The 27,849-nt window shown below is 37.2% G+C and overlaps 1 protein-coding gene across 1 annotated transcript in view; it reads left to right on the top strand.

The window, feature by feature from the left end:
• Positions 1 to 27,849, top strand: part of LOC100929018 (connector enhancer of kinase suppressor of ras 2) — a 274,574-nt gene that overhangs the window by 242,195 nt on the left and 4,530 nt on the right. The window contains exons 14-18 of the mRNA XM_031944609.1: positions 9,095 to 9,165; positions 14,407 to 14,513; positions 15,783 to 17,157; positions 23,232 to 24,074; positions 24,548 to 24,659. Of these exons, the coding sequence (XP_031800469.1) occupies positions 9,095 to 9,165; positions 14,407 to 14,513; positions 15,783 to 17,157; positions 23,232 to 23,260 (1,582 nt within the window). The 3' untranslated portion in view covers positions 23,261 to 24,074; positions 24,548 to 24,659. The remainder of the gene's footprint in view (positions 1 to 9,094; positions 9,166 to 14,406; positions 14,514 to 15,782; positions 17,158 to 23,231; positions 24,075 to 24,547; positions 24,660 to 27,849) is intronic.

Consider the following 27,849-nt stretch of genomic DNA (forward strand, 5'->3'; position numbering starts at 1 on the left):
GCTGTCTTTTTGAGGAATTAAGTATGAGTTTTAATAGGAAACCCTATTGAAAAGATGCTCTTGTATCATTTTTATTCCTAAAAATCTTGACAGTTCATTATCTGGAATGAAAGTGTGATAGTAACAGTATCTGAAGAAAGCAATATGCCCTTCCAGCTAAAACTTCAGAGTAGCATGTATATCTTGCCAGAAAAAAAGAAAGGCAGAATCACTTTGAACTGTCATGGGGGCCTGTCTAGTGAAAAATATCTTAGTACTTTCCCCTCACTTTTTTTCAGCCTGGATTATGTCCTTTGTAGCTTCTCAATGCCTCAGCTCAGGCTGGCATTTGAGGCTATCTATGATCTAGCCGCAACTTACCCTTCCAGCCTAATATCATCCTTTTCGTTGCTCAATCACGTCTGACTTGCTTGACTGCATTTGGAGTTTTCTTGGCAGAGATACTAGAGTGGTTTACCATTTCCTTCTTCAGTTCATTTGACAGATGAGGAAACGGAGACAGGGTGAAGTGACTTGCACAGGGTCACACAGCTAGAAGTGTCTGAGTACAGATTTGAACTCAGGAAGAGGAGTTTTCGGGATTCCAGGCCCGGCATTCTATCCGCTGTAGCGCCACCTAGCTCCCCTTATCTCGTTCTACTCCCATTTACAGACTTAAGTTCCAATCAAACTGACTACTCATCATTTCTCACATACTTCTCATGATTTCCTTCCTCTGTGCCCTCCCTATGCTTGAAATATTTCCCTCCTTTCAGCATCTGTTTCTTCATCTCCTACCTGCCCTTCCAGTGCTATTTCTTCCCTGAAGCCTTCTGTGATCCTACTCTCCCTCTTCTCTGCCCTCTCTTAAGCCTTCAATTATACTTCTGTTAAATACTCGAATTTCTATAATGTTATTTACATCCATGTCTACGTGAACGCCTAACTAGATGGTAAATTCTTTGAGGTCAGAGGCCGGGATGTAGTTGTCCTCCCTTCAGCACCTAACATAGTGTTGTACACAGCAGGTAGTCGATAAATATTTGTTGAATGAGTGAAGTGGTCTCTCAGACTTGACTTCTCATTTAAGTTGGAAATGAACATCCTATGACTTTAATTAGTTGGACACATGCCCGAGATGGAAAGAAGGACAAATAAGATAGGAAGAATCCAAAACCGTGGCATGGCCAGGGAAGAAGAGTGTCAGTAGCATCAGAGGCAGCATGGTCCAAGGGCAAGTTTGCTGGGTTTGGAGTCAGAGAGGTGGGGTTCAAGTGCCAAATCTCCTATTTGCTTACGTCCTTGGCCTTCACATCTCAGAGTGATGAGTTTCCTTACTTGTAAAATGAGGGGGTTGTACTAAGTGGACTTGAAAATCTCAAAAAAAAAAAAAGAAAAGAAAAGAAAAAAGAAAAGAAAGAAAAAAACTCAGAGAGCCCCAAAGGGCTCTCAAACTGTGCATATCCTTTGATCCAGCAGTGTCTCTACTGGGCTTATACCCCAAAGAGATCTTAAAGGAGGAAAAGGCACCCACATGTGCAAAAATGTTTGTGGCCGCCCTTTTTGTAGTAGCAAGAAACCGGAAACTGAGTGGATGCCCATTAGTTGGAGAATGACTAAATAAGTTATGGTAGATGAATCTTATGGAATATTATTGCTCTGTAAGAAACAACCAACAGGATGATTTCAGAAAGGCCTGGAGAGATTTATGTGAACTGATGCTGAGTGAAATGAGCAGAGCCAGGAGATCATTGTACACAGCAACAAGATTATACAATGATCAATTCTGAGGAGCATGGCTCTTTTCAACAGTGAGATGATTCAGGCCAGTTCCAATGATCTTCTGATGAAGAGAGCCATCTACACCCAGCGAGAGTACTGTGGGAACTGAGGTGTATCATAACATAGCATTTTTACTCTTTTTGTTGTTGTTTGCTTGCATTTTGTTTTCTTTCTCTTTTTTTTCCTTTTTGATTTGATTTTTCTTGTGCAACAAGAGAATTGTATAAATCTGTTTGCACATGTTGGATTTAACACATTTAATATATATTGGATTACTTGCCATCTAGGGGAGGGGGTGAGGGCAAGGGAGGGGAATTGGAACACGAGGTTTTGCAAGGGTTAATGTTGAAAAATTATCCATGCATATGTTTTGAAAATAAAAAGATTTAATAAAAAATAAAAGTTCATTGGCCCCTTAGACTTTAGATTTAAATGTTTAACATTTAAAAAAAAAACTTTTGGAAGCAGTGAGAAAGCAGAATTTTGGTGGCAGTGTCTTAGTCTAGACCTTAGATTTTGTTGGTATAAGGACCTCCCAAGGAGAACACTTGCTCTGCCAGTGCCAGTCAGCATCTACTGTACAGCTTAGAGTCACAGAAAGTTGCCTGAGACATGGAGAGATTAATCGCTTTGCCTTGCCCAGGGTGGTATAGCAGTATTTCTGTCACAGTTTGAAGCTGAACTCAAATCTTCTTAACTCCTACCTGGTTCTCTATCTATAACATTACACTACCTCTCTTTTAAAAAGGGGCAAAAGCATGTACTTCAGAACTATTAGAATCCCTAAAATGAAGTAGAATGGAGAAATATCATAAGTGGTAGTGATGTTCTTAGTAAAATAAAGATACATACATATATCCATCATGATTATATACTTTTTTTAAATTTAATAGCCTTTTATTTACAGGTTATATGCATGGGTAACTTTACAGCATTAACAATTGCCAAACCTCTTGTTCCAATTTTTCACCTCTTACCCCCCCACCTCCTCCCCTAGATGGCAGGATGACCAGTAGATGTTAAATACATTAAAATATAAATTAGATACACAATAAGTATACATGACCAAAACGTTATTTTGCTGTACAAAAAGAATCAGACTCTGAAATATTGTACAATTAGCTTGTGAAGGAAATCAAAAATGCAGGTGGGCATAAATAGAGGGATTGGGAATTCAATGTAATGGTTTTTAGTCATCTCCCAGAGTTCTTTCTCTGGGCGTAGCTGGTTCAGTTCCTTACTGCTCCATTGGAAATGATTTGATTGATCTCATTGCTGAGGATGGCCAGGTCCATCAGAACTGGTCATCATATAATATTGTTGTTGAAGTATATAATGATCTCCTGGTCCTGCTCATTTCACTCAGCATCAGTTCGTGCAAGTCTCTCCAGGCCTTTCTGAAATCATCCTGTTGGCCATTTCTTACAGAACAGTAATATTCCAGATTATATACTTTTTATGATCTTACCAACAATAACCAAATGTTCTTCTCAATGGTTTTAAAAAAACAACTCAGGGTCTTGAATTATTCTTCCAAAAGGATCTGAAATCTCCAAACTGAATGTTTTTATTTAATTATTAATATATGTACATTTTCCAGATTAACCAAGAGTGCAGACACTCTCCTTCACTTCATATTGTGAGACAATACCAACATCTATCTGAAGGGGAAGTGATAGCAAGGTTACCTAGAGTTTATACTAAGTACATACTTAGTACCTACGAAGCTCTAAAATAAAACTTGAGAATTTCAGCTATTCTTGAGCTTCTGATTATGATCACTTTGATGATAAGGAAGAGCACAATGGGTATTTTGACATCTGTAAGATTTTTATTTCATTGCTGCTATAGGAAATTCCCATAACTCTTTTCCATGGGGAAAAAATACATATGATTTTTAAAGAAAGGCATTATTCCAAAAGGATACAATATGTAACTCTAGTGGCAACTATTTTACCATTATCTAATAAAACTTTACTTTTAAAAATTCTTTGAGTTCAGGAATAAAATGGAATGGATTTTTTTGACTCATGAAATAAACACAGCTATAGTAAGGAAATTTCCCCCCCCAAAAAAAGTTTCTGGCTCTCTAGTGATAATATTTCATTGGATCTCTAATCTTATTAACAGTAGTATTCCCTCTAATAATGTGGACTATACTAGTACAAGGTAGCACATAGTAGACATATAAGAAATAATTTGTGGGTTGGTTGATGGATAACAAGTTTCATCTACTCCATAATTTGGCCTGGTCATCTTAGAAAGTCTCAGCAGCATATCCGTCTACAGGGCCTGTGGATGGGTTAGTCTTTTGCTTTCACCATATGACTGGTCCACTTCCTTTTCTGGGCATATATTAATCCAGTGAAATTCTTTATGCTACTTGGTTGGTGATGTGTTACAGCCTAAGCATGGCCACCACACACATATTTATTGCCATTTAGATAGTCATCAATTTTAAACCTTCAGAGACCATGGATTGCATGACATGTGGAAAGAAATATAATATCATTGGAAGAATATTGGTGTTTAAAAGATAGGCCTTTGTTTCAGGGACAGTTTAGGCTCATTAAAATCACTGAACATTTTCTTACAGGTAAATTAGTTTTCCCCTTTCTCCCTATTCAATTCTGGTTTTGGCTTATTATCTTTTTCAGTGTTTACCTAAAGTACTGCCTGCTGGCCTTATTCCTAGGGATCGTGCCTCCAACTGAAAATCAGAGTCTGGACAATACGCATTTCGCATCCATTTGGTTTTTCCTGTATGGGTACATAGGCCTAGTTCCTTGGAATGCTTTGGGTTTAAGAGGTTCTGCAACAGTTTACTGAGCTTAATATAGTCAATAGGAGACCATCTACCAACAGTAGTATCTGGAGGACCTGATCATGTATAGGCAATCCCTCTCTTTTGGGACTTCGTATACCATTGAGGTTGTCATCATTTAATATATGGGACTTCCAAAAAGATTGTTTATCTGTCATCTACCAATCATTTTTCAGATAATATTTATTATCTTTTAGATAGCATCTATGAAGAAAATGCATTTATACAAAGAGTATAAAAGAGACAGTAGTAAGGTAGTCTTCCTGTACCCTGCTCCAGAAAGTATTCTAGATAATTAGTAAAGTGTAGATTATTAAATGTAATATGTCATTCAGTGGTCAAGCATATAGAATCTCAGCAAAGAAGAACAGTGAGCCAATTGAATTCCAATATCATTAAAAAAAAAAAGCTCCTTGACATAACTAGCTTGGCTGCTAGATACATACAATTAATAATGTCCTGCTATGTTTTAGATACCTGTTTGTTGGGAAATGTGCTAAACCTCCCAAGGTTGCTCTGAGGATAAAATGGAGATAATATTTATAAAGCTCTTTGCAAACCTTAAAGTGCTATATCAATGTCAGCTATAGCTATTAAACTAATTCTTTAGTGTGCACTTTGTCATTAAAGAAGTATGCTGATAAGAAAATCTGTTAAACATTTGACTGTCAGTGCCTGCCTATTCAAAAATAATTTAACTCATAAGTTTCTTTTAGATCAATTTGAGATATTTTTAAACCCATAAAAGTAGTGATGAAATTCTGGTCACTTTTAAGATCTGACTTTAAATCAATGATCTGGAGATAGAAAGAAACCTCTGTGGGCTCTATTAGGCCCATCTACCATTTTGCAATCAATGATTTATTTTCTCTTTCCACACCATTCTGCAAGTTTGTCTTCTGGGACTCATAACTGAGTCACTCCATCCCGGGACTTGTTCACTTTTCTCTCTAGGAAAACCTACCTCAGTGTCCCTTCTCCACTATAACTACTGATCTTCTTGCTGTTCTCAGCTATCGTGGGATCTGGCCATGTCAAAAGTCTATAAGGACGAAAGGAAGATTTCCAAAGCTCACTGTAGAGTTTCGCAGTGTCTGAAATTTTCTGATATAAGTAGCTCTCTATGCTTCCTATAGAGCCAACCCAGATTGCTTTCACATGTAACCATAACAATTACTGAAGCATTTCAAAAGATTTTTTTCAAAATTTCAAAATTGTTTTTCTGTCAGTGTCAACACGTTAGCATATATCTGTCCTTCAGAAGTATACAAACAGAGGTAGCTAGGTGGCACAGTGCATAGAGCGCCAGACCTGAAGTCAGGAGGACCTGAGTTCAAATCTGGCCTCAGACACTTAACACTTCCTAGCTGTGTGACCCTGAGCAAGTCATTTAACCCCAACTGCTTCAGCAAAAAAAAAATCATTTCAGCACCTTGTTGTAGTATCCATGGATCTATTTACTTTCCTTTTTAAAGAAGAAGAAAACACAGATCCAATGAGGAAAACGTATCTTAGCTTTGGATAAACTGTCATATTCGATAGATAATTGCAATAACTGCAAAACCTTAGACCTAGAAATTCTAAATATAACTAATATCCAAAGCATTCCTTAAAGTTTTAAGAAATTTGTTTCCAAATTTCCAATTGTTTCCAAATTCTCTTTTTATCCATGATCAAGAATGTAAAAAAGGCTGATTGGGTCAATTGTTAAAAGTTTTCTGGCTTTAGATTTTTGTAGATGTGAGAATGTGGAAGAGTCGATCAGAGTTGAAAGCCATATTCCACTGTGACCAGTGTAATGTTCCAGAATGAAATTTTTCACATATGGGCAAATGATATTCTGATCGGCAGTGTTATGATTGTAGCAATTACTTTCAAGGACAGATTTTTTGATAAAAACTACTGATTTGTGGCAATTAAAATTGTCCAACCTACAATATAAGAGACTGAGGCAGAACTCTGAGCCGATGACATTCTATTAAAGGTCCATAGTCCCCTCTAATGAAATGGACCTCAGATATTCCTCCTGATCTGAGATGCGCTCTTTTTCCAGGGTCTTGTATTTATAGAATTTGATATGCAAATATGCAAAAGAGGCATGGTAAAAAAAAAAAAAAAAAAAAAAAAAAAAAAAAACAGACTCTCATTGGTTGATAGACTTACTCTTGAGAACCAAAAATGACATACTGGCAGAGAGGTCACAGGTTGGATGAAGACTAAGTGATCATAAGATGGCCGTAAGATGGTTAGCCTGCTTGTATTGAACGAGAATGGTCCAGAGATACAAAATTGCATGTAATTGAGTCGCCCCTGCCACATTGGACTTGGTCATCATGACAAGAAAAAACAAAGGTGGAAGGTCTGTAGTTACCTTTCTGTGATTAAACAAATGAACTTAAAATCTGGAGCTCTGGAGCCATATACAGAACTTACAATCACTACTGCTATCAAATCATATCAAGTTGATTAATACTGATTGGAATAGAGTAAGGGTCCAAATGAATTATTTCTCACAAATCAGACTGTCTTCATATGCTGTGAATATGTTACTTGTTAATAGGTATTTGGAGGATGTAGGTTTCTAAAGACTAAAATGAATTTTAAATGCTAATTTCTAAATTGAATGTAAAAAGATCCAACTTCATTTACAATATAAAATAAAATGATAGGATTCAGGATATTTCTGTGGAGATCAGATGCAGTAGCATCTGTTTGAAAATGTTTTCAATTTTCCATCTGTCCATTTAAAAAACATTTCCTATTTTGGCAAATAGAAGTTGTTTGGTTTGAGGTATTTTAATGTATTTTGTTGTAGTTTTGTTTGTGGTGCCAAAAGACTTTTCTAAATGCTATAATCTGTAAAGTGTGTATGAAAAGCTACCCAGATTTCTATAGATGATCAACTTAACAGAAAGCCAAAGTATAAGCAGTAGAGTATATGTAATATTTACAATGAACACAGGGCCAGAACCTTTCCATGTAAAGAGTTTTGATTATATCGAAAGAGGCATGGAAAAGGTACCTTTTTAAGGAGGTACTGTACAATTGAATCACAAATATTTAGCTGTCTTCAATAGTGACATTGTCAGAATTTTCTGACTAATGTGCTCTTACACAATCAATTTTCTAGTGATCAACAGATTATTTCAGATTAAGTTCTTTTGATTAAGTGGGTTAAATTGATTTGTAAAACCATCTCTTCAAAACCCTGATGAAATGTATTACAGTGAACACTTCTGACTGGAATATAAAGAATTACAGTTGTGGGTAGTACTAGTAAGTCATTGCTGGTGGAGTATTTCCTATGATACTACTTTATCATACTAAAGTATCATAAAGAGCCAGCTCTGTTCTTCTTTACCACCTTCATTCCTAATTGTTTGTTTTGCCTGAACTAAATACAATTTTTAGACAAAAATCTTTGAAAAGGCTGCTAGTGGACTATCATATCAATACTCTTTTACCGTAATAGCCTCTGTAATCAAAATATACCAATAGAAAAGAATCTTAAAGTATGAAAGTCTTCAATTTATTTTTCATTATATGAATTCAGATTTGAAATTGTTGCTAAATGATCTAGAATTGCTAGGATTATTCTATACCATTTTTAAAACATGGGTTCTGACTTAACTCTTCTCCACTTGCCTTTCTTATTTTCTCTAAAATTACCTAAATAAGGTAGTACCTTCCAGCTCTAGAATTCTCTGACTTAAATAAAGTTCCTTAAAAAAAAAAAGCTCCTTCTGGTGTCTGATATTCAAGAAATCAAGTATTTAACAACTGCCTCTTATTTGTAAAACTCTGTATTGGGCACAATGGAAAGATTATAAAAAAATATTTCAGTTAAATAATGTATAAAAATAAAAATGTGTTTGAATGGAAAAGTATGTCCCTGAATTAGAATTTATGTTCTGTTGATAGCATTTTCAGAAATAGAAAAAGTGAACTAATTTGGGGAGAAGTCCTATGGGTGTATAGAAAGACCATTGCCTAACGAAAGGAAGTTTTGAAAAAGTGCTGATATACGTATGTGTAAATTGTAAATGGCCTATTACAAAATGGAGATAACTCAGGTATTTTCCATGTGCCAGGTATCATTTATCTTGACTTAAAAATCCTAATTTATTTTCATTAAAATCATGAAATTCTTTTGAGCTTGGATGGCATCATAATTAAAGAAGATTGGTATTGAGCCTTTTGAATTGGAATAGCATAAAAATCATAGAAAATACTCCACCAGCAGTTACTTGTTAGAGTCAAACTGTCTTTGAGTGATTGAAGAAGATTCTTACATAATTTACATCAGCATCAAACCGAGATATATTTGTTTTCATCATGGCTTGTACTATTACTCTATATCATCTCAACTCTTACCCAGTGAGAAAAGTATTGTCCTGCTAAAGGGTCTGTAGGACTTTGGAATTTACTAAGTCTGCCAGGATTTTCTCCATAATTTTGTATTTTAAAGCATTTCTAGTGACAATTGTGTTTTGTTCATTATTTCATCAGCTGGATGAACCGTCTGGGACTTGCAGCCATCGGTTATTCCCCTGATGAAAAAGATATCCAACCACGTGATGGTAAGGGGAATCGTCTATTACCTTAAGGTCTTATATAGGAAGGAAGTCAAGAAAAGTAGAAATAGTCATATTTTTTAAAAAATGACTTCAGCGTAAGTTTACTTACTTCTATCCAGTTGTATGTTTCCATATATGGCACGATCTGATAAATAATGGGTATGAATTTTTTCTCTGTGATGTATTTAATAAATGTAAATGTAAAAATGTATTTAGAGAAACAGTCTTATGCAATGGACGGAGAGCAAGTCGTGGAGTCAGGAAAACCTGGGTTCAAGTCAAGCCTCTACCACATATTGGCTGTGAGAACCTGAGCAAATCACTTAATCTCTCAGTGTCCCAGGCAACTCTATAAGACTAAATTGAAAGCGGGTGCCAATATTCATTGGTAGAAGAAGTTTTCTCCCTGAAAGTTGGATTTCTTGCAAAGACTATATGAATACCTAAAAGAAATAAAACAAGAGGTAAGAAGTTAAATAAAAGTTCTGGAGCAAAGAATTAGAAGGAGAATAAATAGCTTTAAAAAAGTGATAAACCTTACCCAGTTCATGGATTCCCAAATAGACTAAACAGAAATCAATGACTCCATGAGACTATAAGAAATATTACCAAAAAATCAAAAGATGTTTTAAATGAAGAAATGTAAGCTATCTGATAAAAAATATCTGACCTGGAAAACAGGTCAAGGAGAGATCATCTGAAAATCACTGGATTCTCTGAAGACCATGATTTTTTTTGAAGACCCAGATACTGTATTTCAAGAAAATATAAATGAAAACTGCCCAGATGTATTAGAATCATTGGGCAAACTAGAAAGCCTCCATTAATCATATCCTGAAAGGAACCCAAAAAGAAAAAGTCCCAGGAACACCCTAGCCCAAAGCCAGAGTTTCCACCTCAAAGAAAAAATACTGCAAGCATCCAGAAAGAAGGAATTCAAATACCAAAGAACAACAGATAAGATCTGTTATCTTCTACTAAAAACCAGAGATCTTAGTATAGAGCATTCCGAAAGGCAAAAGAGATAAACTTACAAGCAAGAATAACTTACCTTGTGAAGCTTTCCTAAAGAGGAAAATAGATCTTTAATGGAATAGAGCAGTGGAACCAAACTCAAATAGAAATGCAGGCCATTCATCCAAACATAAGGATCCCTATGGGCCACCTATTGACTTAATTTTAAAATTTAATGCTAAAGCATAGTATTATCTATGTTTATTGTATTTTTACTTTAATCTGGTTCAAGCCACACTCAGGAGTATTATGGGCTGTGTAGGGCTCCTGGGCTGCATGTTTGACATCTCTAGAATAGAGGTCTTTTTAAACATTCCCGATTAAAAGACTGGAGCCAAGGAGAAACTTTAAAATAAAAGCACCACAGAATTTACCTTGAAAGGTAAATATCAGAGCGATTGGCCAAAAGTGAGTGATGATGTAGTGCTAACATTCTAATAGGGGGAACAGAAACAAGTGAATCTTAATGTCTTCTAAGAGTACTGAGAAAGATAAATAAGCAAAACAATGTCCCTTAAAAGATATCGTTTCTATTCTGAGGATTTGAAGAGGAGAAAGAGAAGGTTAAAAGTAAAAGAGAAATAAACTAGTGGAAAAAGGATGAAGCTGGGGTATAGCTAATCTCATAATTGAGATATGTAAAAAGATATACAAAGATAGATTAAGTTGGGGAAGTAGCACAGAGACAGCAAATGAACCACACAGTTGGACAAAAGAGTGTTGAATGCATGCAAGTGTGCGTGCACGCACACACACACACACACACAGTTTAGAGCAGAAATACTGAAACTCAACATGGAACCAAATAGGAATGTGGAGATCCGCAGTTTTCCTAAAGAATTCAAAGAGAAGGTAACACTGGGAAGGAATATTCAGGAGCAAAACAAACATCCTGTTCTCAAAGGGAGGATTCAAAGAGGGGGGAAAGCACAGAACTAGAATTTAAGGGGTGTCTTGGATTGTCTCTGGAGAATGGCTGAAAAAAATTGTGGTTTATAAATGGAAGGGAATAGCATTGTGCCATAAGAAATGAGGAAAGAGATGGGTTCACAAATCCTAAGTAGTATGATCTGATCCTAAGTGAAGTGAGAACCTGGAGAACAGTTTGTAGAGTAACAACAGTGCAAAAGAAAACAGCTTTGAAAGACTTGACAACCTGGCAGAATTTGATCATAGACAATAAATATCATATTCCATTTACCTGTATAATGTCCATATTACCAAAAAATTTAAACAGGAACACATTGCCTATCATATTCATGGATAGGTAAACGATTTGTGAATAAACAATATAGAGAACATTGTGTGGTGTAAAGAAAAAAAAAAAAAAGACTTGACAACTCTGAATAATGCAATGAGCAACCATACCTCTAGAGACCCTGTGACGAAGCCTGTTACTCATCTCCTACCAGAGAAGCGATGGACACACGGTGCAGAGACAGATATTTGGGGACACGGCCGCCACGTAGATGTATTTTGGTTGACAATGCTTATTTGTTGGAAAGGTTTTTTCCTCTCTTTCTCTCAGTTTTTAATTGGGGAGAGGGATTTAGGAACAGCGATGGCAAAGAGGATCACCAAAACACCAAAAATCAAAAAAACTCCCCCTCTTCCAAATAGAAGAAATAAAGTGAGATGACAGGAAAGCACCAAGTATAGATAGCTTCTTCAAGGCGTTTACCTGAGAAAGAACGAAGAGGTAGAAATAAGAGCAGGGCTGGTAGAGACTAGCACTGAGGTGGAGTTGGAGTTAAGGATGGGGAGGATTTGACCGTGTTTGTAGGCAGCAGGGAAGGAACAAACAGGGAAGAATTAACATTTATGTGATGCCTACTATATTCCAGGCACGATGCTAAGCCTCTTTTACAGATATCATCTCCCTTGTCCCGCACAACAACCCTGTGAGGTAGATGTTCTTATTTCCCCCATTTTATAGGTGAGGAAACTGAGGCAGACCGTTAAATGACTTGCTCTGTCATGCATTTAGTATCTGAGAACAGGTCTGAATTCAGGTCTTACTGACTCCAAGCCCAGTGTTCTCCCCACTGTGCCACCTTACTGCCTCATACAGGAGAGATCAAAGAGTGGGATGATAATGGAAAAAGTCTACTGGAGAAGATGGGAGAGGATGAAATCAGAGGTGCCATATGCATCTCGATTTGTTTTGACAAAGGTCTATCTCGGCATCTAGACTAGAATGAAAGAGAAACTAATGGAGGAGGATGACAATTAGTGTGGGATGAGGAGGAAGAGTTATGAGAAAGAAAAGAAAAGAGAGAGTCTGTGGCAAATAAGCCTGATTTCCTTAGTAATGCGTCTTTACCTCAGCAGAGAGGGTGGAGAGAATTTTTATGGGAGGTTTAAGGAAAAAAGAGCAGGTTTGGAACATGCGTGTTTATATGTGAATGGCCAATTTAATATCTCAAAGAATATTAATTTTGAAAACTGCTGGAATCTGAGATGTAAACAGGAATTCAAATAGATGGTATCTTTTGATTAGCATATTCAGTGACCAAATCAGAATGCTTGTGGTGCTTTATTCTCTACCATTGACTTAGAATCCAACTTGAATTATTGACATAGGCCTTTTGGGTCTTGGTTCCTCCTTTATGAGACAACACGTGTAAATAAGGTTAAACCCAACCAAACAAATATTTTCTACTTAATTTTCTCAGAAAGGCCTTACGAATTCTTCTCCTTTTTCATATACTCTGTGAAAAGTCTCCATAGACAAAATGGGGACCATACACTGGCCACTATCTAATTCCACTAAAGCAACTCACCTTTCACAAAATAATACAGAAATGTTCATATGCTACATCAAACCTTCTTAAACTGCGGATCGTGACCCTTATGTGGTCATGTAACAAAATGTGGCAGTTGCAGAATTATGATTTATTATCAGTAAATGTTTGATTTGTATACCTTTGTTATATACCTGTATACCTGGGGTCAGGTACAGATTTCTCAGGTGAAAATGGATTGTGAGTGGAAAAAGTTTAAGAAGCCCTGTGCTACATAATGAATGTATATATTATCATTAGTGAATATGTATGTCTGCAATTTTACGTTTTCTCACTATGTTGTATAAGCAGTGTCGGATTGCCTTTTCTGGTATTTGGGCATTTGTCCAGTAGCCAGTCCGTGCCAGGTTGTATGGTGGAGTGATTGGGTGTTTGGGACTATCACTGGCAGCACCACTGTCCTTGCAAATGTTATTGGCATTTGCTTCAATCACGGTAGGAAGTTTCAGAAGCATCATGAATGGGAAGGTCAGTCATATATTTCATCTTTTTTTAAAAAAAATTAGTATTTCTAAAACAGTAAATTTCAGTATCATAATATTACTTGACAGTAGGTCACTTCTTCAAAGAAGCACAGTATTTCAGAAGTCATGCCCTTTTCTTTGAAAGGGATCATGGTGTAGTAGATCCTAATTGAGAAGCCAGGGAATCACAATTCAAGGCCCAGCTCTGCTACTGGCTAGCTGTGTAATCTTAGGCAAATTCCTTCCCCTCTAAGATCTCCTAATGGCTTATTAAAAAAAAGGGGGGGACCAGGCTAGATAAACACCCTTACAATTCGTAAATTCAATGCTACTCTATCTCACTTGCTGTGGAGTAGAATTTCAAAGTCATACTGATGATTTTAGGAAGAAAAACTAGTCGATTGTATAAAAATATTTATGGTTCTGGGCTTTATATTTACCTCAAACCATTTTGTTAATGCCCTTATTTATTTTTAATTAGAACTAAATGAAGTCACTTTTCTTGGTAGCACAAAGTACTGCTAAGTGTCATATATATATATATTTCTCTATAACACTGATGAGGACTAATAAAGAGAAAACTCAGCGCACCATGCCAGATATCTATGCCTACAATCTAGTTCTGAATCATCAGTATCCCCAGAATGCCAGATGTCAGGTTTTAAGTTGAATATCCCCCAAATCTATGTCTCCTTCTAAAAATGTCCCCAAAGAGCCAGAATATAACCTCAGGAATACCTTTTACTGCAGTCTTAGATATTCCAAGAAAATTCATAAAATTGCATCACCTCTGCCCCGTGTGTGTGTTGAATTAGCAGTTTGTGCTAGGAAAAGAAAAGGTCTTCCTCCTTCTGTTAGCAGTTCCCAGCAAAGCATGCAGGGTGGGTCACTACAAAAGTTCTCAGCCACATAAGTATCCTCATCTAAATACTTGAACTCAGAACTCCACCTTTTCTCGGCAGATTACTGGAGTGAAAGCGATCACGATGATGCTGAAGGCTCTTTGACCTTGAGACTGGAAGGTGCCATGGCTCTCAATGATGTCAGTGTCAGTCATCGACCATCCTCAGTAAGTACTCAATGTCATGTCTTGTGATAGAGTCCCAGTAGCCTGGTGTGGACAAACTGTTCTAAATGTATTTGAGATGTTTGAGGTTTTTTTCTTCTGGAAGACAGTCTCACATGGATCTCCTTAATGGAAAATTACCACATCGGTTCCAGCAGATCAAAAGGTAGAGAAGCCAGTTGGCAAGTTAAAGCAAAGACCTGTCTGAGCCGTGAAGGAAAAGGCAAAGAAAAGCAAACCAGGGATCTGTTTCCTCCTTACTTTGTTCTACAGAGCTAGTGTGGGGATTTTTCCATATGTGTATTTTTTCAAATATGTCATACTAATGTTGAAAGGATCTCATAAATGTGGCCCAGGGATAAATAAATGCATTTCCAAGAAGCTATTTGAAATGAAACCGTGGGATTTCATTTCAGATCCCATTGTCATTTGGTTAAAACAAAATTAATTTTAAAAGCTATAACAAAAACATTTTAAGGTCAATTTTTATTTGTGTTCTTCCTATCATTTTTTAAAAGAGCATTAAAATAGAATGTCTCAAAGAAGTTTCTACCAAATTGAAAGGGACTGCTAAAGCATGGTTACAGAAGACTAGTTTGTAAATGCAGATAGGACTGTTCTCTATTTTTCTTTCAGTGTGAATGACATGATCCTCACACAACCAGAACCAAAGGCAGAATGACTGAAGCAAGAGCATTACATGGGGAAAGTTCAGCCTGATTTTCACCCATGTGATGCTGTCTTAGCAACTGGGATATATGTTAAGCCCCTCCCTTTGCATTTTTCCATTTTTTGCCTCTGTTTTTTAATTAAAATGGCACACTAGCTGAGCATAATGTCTGTGGATTTTTTTAAAACCTGTTTTGGTTCTGCAGCACCCCACAGTTCTGGCAGCTTTTTTGTCCTTGCTTGTTTGACTAGAAAAATCTGGTCCTCAAAGAAAAAGGAACAGTGGTTCTCAGTTTTTTCTGGGGATGTCCAGGTCTTTCTCAAGGTCCTTCTCACTGGCTTAGGAGCCAGCGTGGTAACTGCGCAGAGTGTTCCAGTACTGTCTCCTAGTAGTAAATCTGGATTAAGAATGTGTCCGAAATAAGAGGAGGCCATTGGTAATTGATCGTGCTTATTAAATTCGATTGTAATTATTTCTCACTTGTGAAAAGTGCAAAACCTGGTTTTCAAAAATGTTAATATAATATTGAATTCAATTGGCCAGCCAGTATTTTTCTGCAGTCTTCTCTTATGGTATAATTTGATATTTGCATTTATTTTTAGGGGACTTCTTTAAGTCCATTCCCAGAATCCAAACATCTTTCGAGTCCCTACTTGGAACCTCCACACCTTTCGACTGCATTCCTGGAACGCAAACACCACGCAAGCCAATTCCCAGAACCAAAACACCACGCAAGTCCCTATCTGGAACCACCACGCGGCCCAAGCCCATTCCCTGATGTCAAACGCGGCCCAAGCCCGTTCCTGGAACCCAAACGTGGCCCAAGCCCATTCCTGGAACCCAAACGTGGCCCAAGTCCATACCTGGAGCCCAAACGTAGTGCAGGTCCATTCCTGGATCCTAAACATGGCCCAAGTCCATTCCTGGAACACACACACGGTGGTGCCAACCCATTCCTGGATCCTACACTTGGCACAAATCCATTCCTGGATACCAAACGTGGTGCTTGCGCATTCCCAGAAACCCAACGTGGTGCCAGTGCACGCCCAGAGCCCAAACGTGGTTCAAACATGTTCCTGGACCTCCAACGCGGTGCCGGTCCTTTTCCAGATTCCAAACGTGGTGCAAGTCGGTTCCCAGAACCCCAACGTGGTGCCAGTCTATTCCCAGAGCATGGTGCGAATCCATACCTGGAATCCAAACATGGTGCCAGTCCCTACCGAGAAACCACTCACCGTGGTACAAGTCCTTTCCCGGAAATCAAACGTGGTGCAAGTCCCTTCATGGAATCCAAACCTGGTGCAAGTCCATACCTGGAATCCAAACGTGGTGCCAGTCCATATCTAGAATCTAAACGCGGTGCAAGTCCATACCTGGAATCCAAGCGTGGTGCCAGTCCATACCTGGAATCCAAACGCGGTGCCAGTCCATTCCCAGACCCCAAACGTGGTGCAAGTCCATACCTGGAATCCAAGCATAGCCCAGGTTTTTGCTTGGAATCCAAACATGGTCGGCACTTTTCGAGTGAGTCCACCTATTCTTATTCTTCTGCTGAAGAGGCTCGACAAGAAGCCACAGGAAGTAGGGATCCATCTAGCCACAGAAGGCTCCATGGTGAAAGGCGCTCCTGGCAAGACCTCATTGAGACACCGCTGACAAGTTCCGGGCTCCATTTTCTCCAGACCGGTCCCATCGAAGATGATTACGTGTTCGGCCTAACTCTTATGTCACCAGAAAAGCGACGACAGGCAACCCTGCCAGCCCAGAAATACAACATCAATGACCAAGAAGGGCCTTTCCCACTGATTCCCTACCAGCAGGATCATGGGTCCCATGCAAGGCCCCAAAAGCAACGTAGTCAGAGTCTGCCTCGCAACAGAGATGTCAGGAGCAAAGGTCAAATAAAGGCATCAGAGTTAACAGAGATAGAGGAGGACCAATTTCTCATTAAGAAACAAAGTAGTTTCGATGAGGAAGGTAAGATTTACTCATTTTAAAATAAAGCATCATTTTTCAGAAAGTGGATTTTCACCAATAGACATCAAGTGGAGGATCTAGCAATGTCCCTTTTAAGATGGGGAAGTTCCTTTCTGTTTCTGCACCCCAGCTTTCTTCAGGACCCTGTTCCTTACATGTGATCTTAAAGCACCTCGGGGGGGTGGGGAGGGGGGCGAACCTTGGACAAGCCAGAACTACTTCTAAGAAGGGCGTTGCCAAGAGTGTGATGTCTTCAAGGACCATAGCCATGCTCATTTTATTTCCTAATGTGTGCTTGCCAGCAGGAGCACAAGAAAATGTAATTTGCTCTATGTAGTGCTCTGCTGAGCCTTTCTAAGGAATTCACTGAGGCTGAGACAGTAAAGATTGAATCCTGATTTGCCACTTACTTGCTAGATCTATAACCTTAGAGAAGATACTTAGTCTCTCTGGCCTTCAGCCGTGACATCTGTAAAATGAGGCATGGGCAGTGAATTAGATTTCTCTAAGTTCCTTTCTACCTCTAAATCCCATGATCCTATACATACTTCAAAAAAAATCTCTAATTTCATTAGTTTATTTATTCCTTCCACAAATTCCAATCAGAACCCTTCCAAATGACTTAAAACTGACTTAAAGGCCATCAGTTCAATCCCTACCTGAACAAAAATACTCTCTACAGAATACCCAGGGTTGGTTTGTTCAATACAGACACACTCCCCCATCTGAGATATGTGTGTGAAGTGACCTTTTGGGGCCCAATGTAAATATATTTGTCCATATTAAATTTCATCTTCCTAGTTTCTGCCCAATGCTCTATCAGTTTGAAATCTTTTGGGCTCCTCACTTTGTCATCCAATTCAATGCAATGGAATTTGACAAGTATTTGTTGCCATAGGAGGTACTATACTTGGTGCTGAGTATTCACAGACCAAATCGAGCTAGTCTTATCTTCAAGGCCATAGAAATCACCCAAAATGAGATTAAATCATTAATGGCAACTCTTTGGTTCTAGCCTTTCAACTACTACCAAATCCGTAAGCCCGTATGACTCCATCTTGTCCACAAGAAGAGCATGGGCAAAATTTGGCAAAATGTTTCTATTCTAGGAGCTGTCACTAAAGGGATGGTTAATGAACATCTAGAAAAGGAAATGATGGCCACAAGTAACCACCAAAAAAGGGGGTGCAATAGGACTTGTTTTAAATACCTCCCCAGTTGCAATAGGACTAGTGAACCTCTGATAAATTTGGAGATGTAAATAGAAGCTACTATATAGTAAAGAAAGTGGTGAAGTGGGAATGAGGGGACCTTGAGTCACATCCTGGCTCTGCTACTTATTCCTTGTGCGGCCCAAGGCAATTAACTTCACATTTTAGGGACTCGGCAGTTTTTTTTCCTATCTGTAAAATGATTGGGCTTTACTAGGTCATCTCTGAGGTCCCTGTGAGTTCTAAATTTAAGAACCTATGGCTTAGTCAAAAAGAGGTCATTCCAAACTAACTTCATGTCCATTTTTGGCAATAATACTAGACTAAAAATGGAAAGGCTGTAGAATAAGATCTATTTTTTGCAGGTGCTTGACGTCTGATTTTCTCAGTCTTGTTTACTCCCAATATGGAGACTCCTCTGATATTTAGGGTTTTCTCCCCACATCCAATTTAAGACTTTATATTTATTCTTATTTCATTTCATCTTCTTTCATTTTTTTATCCTTGTCTTATACTTGAGTTCATTTTTTAAAAATCAACTTCACAAATACAAGAGAGGAATGCTCTAAGTTCCCTTCCAGCTCCAAGCCTCTGGTCCTCTGATCCTGTGTTTAAGCTGAAAAGGAGAAAATTTAGAGGGAATACGAGAATAGTCTAAGTTTGCAAAGGGCAATCCTGTAGGATAGAAATTTACTTGTTCCATGAGGCTGAGCAAAAAGAATGGGTAGAAGAAATGAGTGGAAGCTATATGGACAAAAATTCAAGCTCCATATAAAGAAAAACTTCCCAACAATTAAAGCCATCCAAAAGTGCAATGAGCCATGTAAGCAGAAAGTAGGTTTCTTACTGGAAGAAGACTCTAGTAGCTGTTGGACGACTATTTCTTATGTGTGAAGTTGAAGACATTCTTGTTGAGGTCAAAGTTGGACTAGAAGTCCCCAGGATCCCTTCCTAACTGAGATGCTGGAATATCTGCAGTCTTCTCTGGATCTAGTAGTCCTGCCAAAAAGGAATCAGCCTAGATCTGGAAAAAGGACACCATATAGGTATCTTTTTTGGTAGCTGCTTCCCTGTTAGAAATATTCTTTCGCATTTTTCTTTCTTAATACATACTAGAATTTTGCCAAGACTCAGTCAAGCCCAATTCATTTTAATTCAGAAATCATTTATTGGGCACTAACTAGTCTTCAAGGATATTATATTCTTCTACAGGGTACATCATATAAACGGGTCATAGGAGTAAAAACAAGATAAACAGAAGTAAATAAAGGTAAACACATAACTACAGATTCTACTCTTGTCTCCTTTTTGAACATCAGGACAACTCTACTTCTCCAGCCCTATAGCTTCTCTCCTACTTTCCTTGATCTTTCAAAGAGTAGTAACAATGACTCTCCAGTTCCATCTGCTAGTTCTTTTAGTCCCATGGCACATAATCTGCCTTTATGACTTGAATTCATTCACTAAGGATAATTAGATGTGTTCCTATTATTTCCTTGCTTATCTTTTTTATGCCATTTCTTTTGGGAGAGAGAACGGAAAAGTAACTGTGGTCCTTTATCACTGCCCCATCTCACCCAGAAACCAATACTCTCCCTCCTTTGATCTTCCTCTTTTGCCCAATATAGCTTTAAAAAAAGCTTTTTGTGTTGTCCTTAGTTTTCCTTGCCTGTAGCACTCCTAACATTGTTCTTACGAGGCCATGACACACTTTCATATTTGACTTCTTTTGCACATCTTTGCTTCTATCTTCTGTACATGTTATTTTTAATTTTAAGTTGATGAATTCCCTATGTCTCCACACTATTCTTTGCAGGCAATGATACACTTTTCCTCCTCATTGGATTTTTTCCTCTTTATACATTCCATATTTCATTCCTCTTGAGTTGTCTACACAATTCTGACCTGCACAGGAGCCTGCCCATTCTTTCTCTGAACCCTTTGAAATAAGCTCATATAAAAATCTAGGCTGTATATCAGGATATGTATAGCTGTCCTTTTTTCTTCTCCATCACAAATTCTAAGATGAAAAGAGATTACTTCCTCTCAATGCTCCTATCATTTCCACCCCAGAAATTACTGTGGTACAGCGGATAAAGCATTGAGCTCAGAGTCAGGAAGACCTTAATGTAAATCCACCCATAGACACTTACTAGCCATGTGAACCTGGGCAAGTCACATAACTCCTGTTTGCCTCACTTTCCTCAGCTGTAAAATGGAGATAATATCTGCACCTCCCTCCCAGGGTTGTTGTGAGGATCAAATGAGATAAGAATTATAAAGCACTTAACACAGTGCCCGGCACATCGTAAGCACTGTATCAATGTTAACTACTATTAATAATAGTAGTCATGGTAAAAGTGATATTTCTTCTTTATTAGTACATATTTGTTGATTTATTAGCAAGGATAATCTGTAAAATGATAGTTTCCTTCTTTGGCTCCTCTGTCTTTTAAAAAGTGAAGTTCAAATTAGGAAAAAGTGAAGTGACTTTGATTTGAGCTGAGAAAGAAAGCTCTATAAATGAAATCCCCCATCACTACTATGATAGCTTCTTCATGCCAGGCTTGTGATATTTCCCAAACTTTTCATCTCTTTACTTACTCCTCTTGTTGGATGGTCTGCAACATATTTTGATGACAATATCACTTCTTTAATTGCTTCTGTTGACCTGCACATGGTCAATAAAGAAACCTTTCAGAGTCATATTCTAATTATGTGTCCCATTCCAGCAAATCTCAAAAATATCTATGATGTCAAATTTGTTTTCTTGTTTTAATGTCTTTAGTTCATCTGGTTACTCATTCGTATTCACTGCAGTTGTGTAGAGACATACGAAGCCATGAATTTTACTGTTGGCTCCTTTGGTGGATTTTGTTTCCTGTCAGTTTGAAGAAATAATCAGTTTAGAACTAGAAGATACCTGAGATATTATCTAGTTCAGCCACCTCATATTACATATGAAGGAGCTAATGCCTGGAGGGAAAATTACTTGCCTAAGTTTATAAGGTAACAAGCAGCAGATCCAGGTTTCCATTCCAAGTCAAGGAACCATATAGGCCTGGAAGGAATCTCGAAGACCATCTAATCCAATTCTCTCTATTGAGAAGGAAAGAACCCCAGAGAAGTTAAGGACTTGCCCAGTTTCACAAGGTAGGAATTGTCAAAGATTTGGAGCTAGGTCTTTGGATTCCAAACCCAGTATTCTTTCTGCTGCATCTTGACTGCTATTCTTATTACATTGTAGCTACTCTGTAAAGCATATAGTAGTTTGGAAGGTATATCTAGACAGTCTTCTCCCTATTTTATCCTTTTAAGTTTTAAAACTCCATAGATTTATAAGACATAAGGTACACACACACACACACAGACAGACAGAGAGAGAGAGAGAGAGTTCCTAGCCAAAAGGCTATATTATAGACTGTGATCCCAAAATTTAAATTGCTTTCTCAGATACAATATATATAGAAATTGAATTTTATCTTCCCAAATACTTTAAAACCTCAGTGACTAGAGCTAAGTTCATTTGAAGTCACTGAGTTCCTTCAAGTGAACACCTTAGTTATGCTGTGAACAGCTGTAAAGCTGCCAAAGAGAACTCCTTTGAATTTGACCATTTAAACAAAAGTTCATTTTAGTGAACTTTGGTCTTCATTTCCCAAATACCTTTGTGCCTTATTAGTTTCATGACACCCTGTGATCCAAAAGAATTCCCCACCCATTGCTCATCATTTTGGTGAAGGAGTCTCTCTAAACTTAGGCTGTTCTTCATACAATAGAAACACATTCTGGTGCCAGGCCTGCACCTGACCTTTTATGGATTAGCAAAATCTATCAGAGTTTGAACTCTGCTGAACTTCAGGTTTGAGAAACCTGAAGGATCTTCATGACTACAAACGAACTCTTTAATGGAGGACCATAATTATAAATTGGAAATTGGTCATTTCCAAGATGATTGTTTTTTACCCTGACCAAATTGAACAGATATTTTCTGAAACAGGTTCATGATCCTTTGAAAATTTAAAAACCCTAAAAGGTATGCATAAACTGAGGTCTAGAATTCTGTATTCCCTTTGGGGATTCTTTTTTAAAGTGTTTACCTCAATTTTTTCCACTAATAAGATGGGACTTTTATCACTATTATCTGCTAACCTAAAAATGGGGTTCTTAATCTGGAATCTGTAGACTAGGATGAGAAAAAAAATTGACATCTTTATATCAATATAAGACTTAAAACATAATTCTGAGTAAGAGTCTAGAAATTACACAGACTGCCAGAGGAGTCCATGATCCTTTAGTTTAAAGGATGACTATGATTATAAGCCGGATTTTATTGGTGAGAGGAAAACATATTTTCTCTCTTCACCAAAACACTGGCACTCTAATAGCGTGAAGACAATAATAACTGATTAATATCTCAAAAGGTATGGATTCTATAATGAATACTCAAGCATAATAAGTAATAAGATTAATAATTAAGGCATATATATTAAACATAAAGTAGATCATGAAATGTCAGAACTAGAAAGGACCTTTAAGATCATCTAGTCCACTTGCCCCAATCTTACAGAAGAAGAAACTAAGGCTCAGAGAGGTTAAGCATTTTTCTGGCTTACTCTTGTTTCCATTTTTAAAAGATATAAGTTATTGTTAAGGGATGCAAAAAAAAATAGTAGCAATTTGGGCTTCCAGTTCTGTCTAGAAGCCGGCTCCCTAGAACTATGGCCTATGTGTTTTTTAAAGGCAAGCCCATTAATTACTGAAAGAGCATTACTGCTATCCAGAATCTGGTCTACTCCTTTCCTGAGGTGTGCAAGTAGAAAGACCATACTTAGTCATGTTGTGGTTTGCTTGTATTCCTAGGAAAATTTGATGCTTCTGGAAGTTCTTGATCAACAACCTTGGAGGCTGACATCATTTCTGTAACCACAGAAATAGTCTGGACTTCAAAGCTTACAGTACTGCCCAACAATGGAACTAAATCCACCTTTAAAAACAACATTTTTTCAATCATTTGCTCTCTGTGCTTATAAAACCTTTTAGTCTGTTAGCTGAGAATATCATCGGTGAACTAAATATCACCCTTTTTGATGCATAGTAGAAACTAGATGGATCAATTCTTAAAGTAGCCATCGATGCAAACTTTTTTTCGCTACGACTTCGTATTTCTTCAATTTATTGACTGAGAATGGAAAATTTTCTTATCCTAACACCAGACCCCCAGCATTATACACTTCAGTCTTTAAAAAACACTTCTGAGATGCAAGTATTCTGAATTAAATATTGTCTTTGATTTTTATATCGTCGATGTGTTTTTTGCCAGTCCTTGTCACTGGGAGGATGACTATATTCTTTCTTTGTGTCATCACTAATCCCTCAGACTGGCCTTGTGTTTCAATTTCAACAATATATGTGTGGCTGAAATTCTTATCTATCGGGGTCCTTAATTTTCCAAACCAAAATTTTTCTGCATGGAGGTAAAAAGAACTTGTGAACTGTATTTCAGAAAATGCAAAGGAAAAAAGCGATAGTTCTGATGGGTTACAAGAACTGTACAGGTCTTTGGAAAAAGTCAGTTTGTCAGCCTTTGGAGAACATCGGCCTTCTACTAAGCAAGAATTCAGAAGGTCTTTTATAAAACGATGCAATGATCCATTTATCAATCAAAAACTTCATCACATCCGAGCGCTCAGGAGTACTTTAAAAGTAAGTCATATGTTCTTTCTACTCACTGCTTGAAACTATAGAATTATAGTCTCTGAAATCTTACAATTTATACATCACAAAGTGTGGAAATCAAGGTAAGTATAACAAAACGAGAGATTTAGTATTAAGTTAAAGATGATACAATGCATTTACAAATAGGAGTTTGTGAAATAGGCCTCCTAAAGCTTAGGGAGGAAACAGCCAGTTATCATATTTGTCATTAACTGATCTTCTTACTGGCGCTGTCATATGATGAGAAGATAGAACTGACTTGTTTTATATCCAGTATAGCCAATGAAAGGGTTTGAGATGTGGAAGAATAGGAGAAAGATAACATTTTGTCCCAACCTAGCTTTCGATCTTTTTGGTGGAGGTATACTATGTCTTTCCTCAACACAAAGTAAATAAAAACCAACCTGTAATATAGCACATCTCCTAGTCCTAACATTTTATGTCTTTTTGATGTTGGACAGGCAAAAGAAAGAGACCTGATACTTATCGACAGCCTTCTGGATGATCCTGACTTTACAGCAGAAAGCTTCAGAGAGTGGAAGGAAAGGAATCATGAGTTTTTCATGGACATTTGTGAGTACAGTGCTACTCTGACACCTCCAATTGTGGCCTCTGAACCTCTACACGCACAACAGAACCCACACATTTCTGAGACACACATTTTTTAAAATTGACTACTAAGTGCCATAGAAAATCCATTATGACAAACACACTGAGATATGTAAATAGCATGCCAGTAAGTTGGCTAAGAGACTAGGTTCACAAGATGCCTAAACCATTGCATAACCAAACAGTATTTTTTTCTTTTGGGAATCAATTTTATTTGTTCTTTTTCACCAAAAAAAAAAGGTTCTGCATGGAAATAGATGCAGTGCAGAAGTATACATTTATTGACTTATTTTACTCGATTGATGTTCACTTCAACAGTACCGCCCCTCCAAAAAAAATATGCCATACACTTAGGTAAATGTCATTTACATAAACATATAGCAAACTTCCACCTATCAGTATACACTTTTATCCTTACTATAGAGTATATACATTGCCAGGAGCAATTTCTGCACCTTTACTCCTTTTAAATGAATGATTGATTGGACTGACTGACTGACTGACTGATTGATTGTGAGCTGTGGCAAGGAAGCTTTTAGAGGGAAGAGAACAGGTGCCCAACCAATAGACCAAAAGAATCCTGATGATCAGGTTCCAGGTTCCTTTGGGGTCTGTTGAGTTATAAGACCAGCCCCCAGTCCTCTTGTTAGAAAACTTGCTGCACAGATAAGATCACAGCTCCAAGCCAGCTCGGTGGGATACCTAGTCTAATATTCTACTTTACTGATGTAGATTACTAAAAGTTGATTGTATCTACCTATACAAAATACCCTACATTTCCAAAATGCCATAAGATACATGGTGTGACTACAAATCATGAGACTGAGTTTCAGTCTTCTTGCTTTCTAGTCATACTTCATATACAAATTTCTCCAAGTTAACCAGTCAAAAATAACATGGCATAGGAACAAATATTAAGCTCATACTTATCATTTAAGGTCTGAACTTTAATAGCAGTAATCTTAAGAAAACAAAAATGAACTAACTTGTTGAGAAAAGTCAACGTAACCCCTGTATTGTGCCTTATGACATATGATGCCAGGGTTGATAATCTATGGCTTGTGGCAGGATTTTGCCCAGTTAAGATTGCCGGTTCACCTTTGAGGAAGATGGGAAGGATGGAGAGCTTTTCCTCATCACTCATCTATGGCTCAGAGTATAATTACTGAACCAAGGATTTAGCCGGAGGAAAGGTTGAAAGAGATTATCCTTTTTACTTCTTACCAACTCTAACAAAGAGCTCCTAATTATGACAACTTTTCCTGAGACAAGGAGGCCCAAAGAAGTGAAGAGGGATTTCAACCCTCTATACTTCAAAGTTGCCAACCAACGATCTAGTAGACTACAAATGTTAACCATGTGGTATGCACATGATTAGCATTCTATTAGCTACATTTTGCCTTTTTGATTCATGAAATTTCAAAAACGATGTGCCTGCCTTTAGGAGGAACTACCCCATGCATGTGAAAGGGTGTGGTATGAAAGAGATTCAAGAGAAAATGAAAGTAAGGGCGGAACTAAAGCGATGTGTAATTTAAACTATTTTAGCCAAATGGTAAGTGGGAAAAAGAAAAAATGGTACTTGAAGGTGGTAGCTAAGGTAAAAATAATACATATAGGAAGTTTAGAGCTTAAGATTGAGTCATCTTTTCTTAAGTATTGTTGCTTCAAAGCTTAAAAATTAGTAAAAATTCTCGAAACAATTGCTTCTATTAGGAAGTCGTCAAAGAAGGAAATAAAATCACAAAGTTTGAATTGAATAAATAGGGAGCCAAATGTCAAAGATTGCCAGAGGATAATTAGAACACATTGGATTTGTTGAATTAATTGTTTCTTGGTCAGAACTAAAACAAAAGAAATATATCATAGACACTTTTTTATCTATCATTAAAGCTTACATCACTGCCTAGTTGAAAGATTGGAAATAATTTCAAAGAGGAATTACTGACGGAAAATACTCCCAACATTAATACATGGCTCTCTGAAACCAATTCAATCAGTAATTACAAATATTAGTTTAAAAAATCTATACTGAAGTGCATTTAAGGAAGATTTAAAGAAACTTTTCCAACAAAAATTTCACCAAAATCAGAACTGTTAAAATGTTCTTAAAAAAAAAACCAAAATCTGAATGTATTTGTTACATCAATATTTAGTTAGTATTAAACAGATTACAAAGAATGATGAGCCAGCTCTGCTCTTACCTTTCAACCATTCCTTCATATCAGACCCATGGAGGGTATGGTATATATATAAATATGAATACATTTATAGTATTACACTTTTTGAAAATTAATGTTCCCCTTGTACTATATTACAAGGAAGAAAATCTAGTTAGAAAAGTAGATGAAGATGTAAGGCGGCAATAACCACTTTGATATTGTACTGCATGTAGTATTGTGCATTAACAGGGAGGTAGATATTAAGGAAAAGTGATTAGTGCTGAACCAATTGAATGAGCCATATTCTTCCCCTCCAGATCTCTAAGGAGAGGTTTGGAGGTAAGCAACATAAACCCTCTGCCATGAATTGTATGTGAGGAAATAAATTCTCCCATCTCAGACTTCCTAACAACCCCATCTTCTCCAGGTTATGGAATTGCCCTGAATAATAGTTTTTTGTTTGTAATTATTTGTTCATATCACATTCAGGCCCAGATAATTTAAAAAGACATGAGATTTTTCCTTTCTAGTTTGTATTTGAAAGATCAAAAAATCCACTTGGCCAAGAAATACTATATTCATATTTGCTGAAATATTTAAAAAGAATAAAGGACGATATTTTATTTCATTCAGATGTTAATAGAACAAAGATAAAGAAAAACAAACCTATTTATTGAGAATGCTAACAATACAGCAACAAAAACTGACAAAAATAGAGTAACCAAATCAATCAACTGTAACCCTCATTTCAGACATTTCACATATTTTTTGTTGTGGTAAATATTTCTCAAAAGGTTTAGTGAGAATAAAACATTTAGGAAATAAAATAAATAGCTAAGATCAATGTGAACTCTCCATAGGCTTAGTATCTTAGAATTCATTAACTTAATTATCTTTTGATATTTATTTCTTTAAATTCCTTCATTGGTGTTTGCATAGCAGCAGAATTTGGAATATTTGCCTCTTGGGCCATTATCCTCGAAAGCCAATTT

This window comes from Sarcophilus harrisii, chromosome X (assembly GCF_902635505.1).
Source record: "Sarcophilus harrisii chromosome X, mSarHar1.11, whole genome shotgun sequence".
Lineage (NCBI taxonomy): Eukaryota > Metazoa > Chordata > Mammalia > Dasyuromorphia > Dasyuridae > Sarcophilus > Sarcophilus harrisii.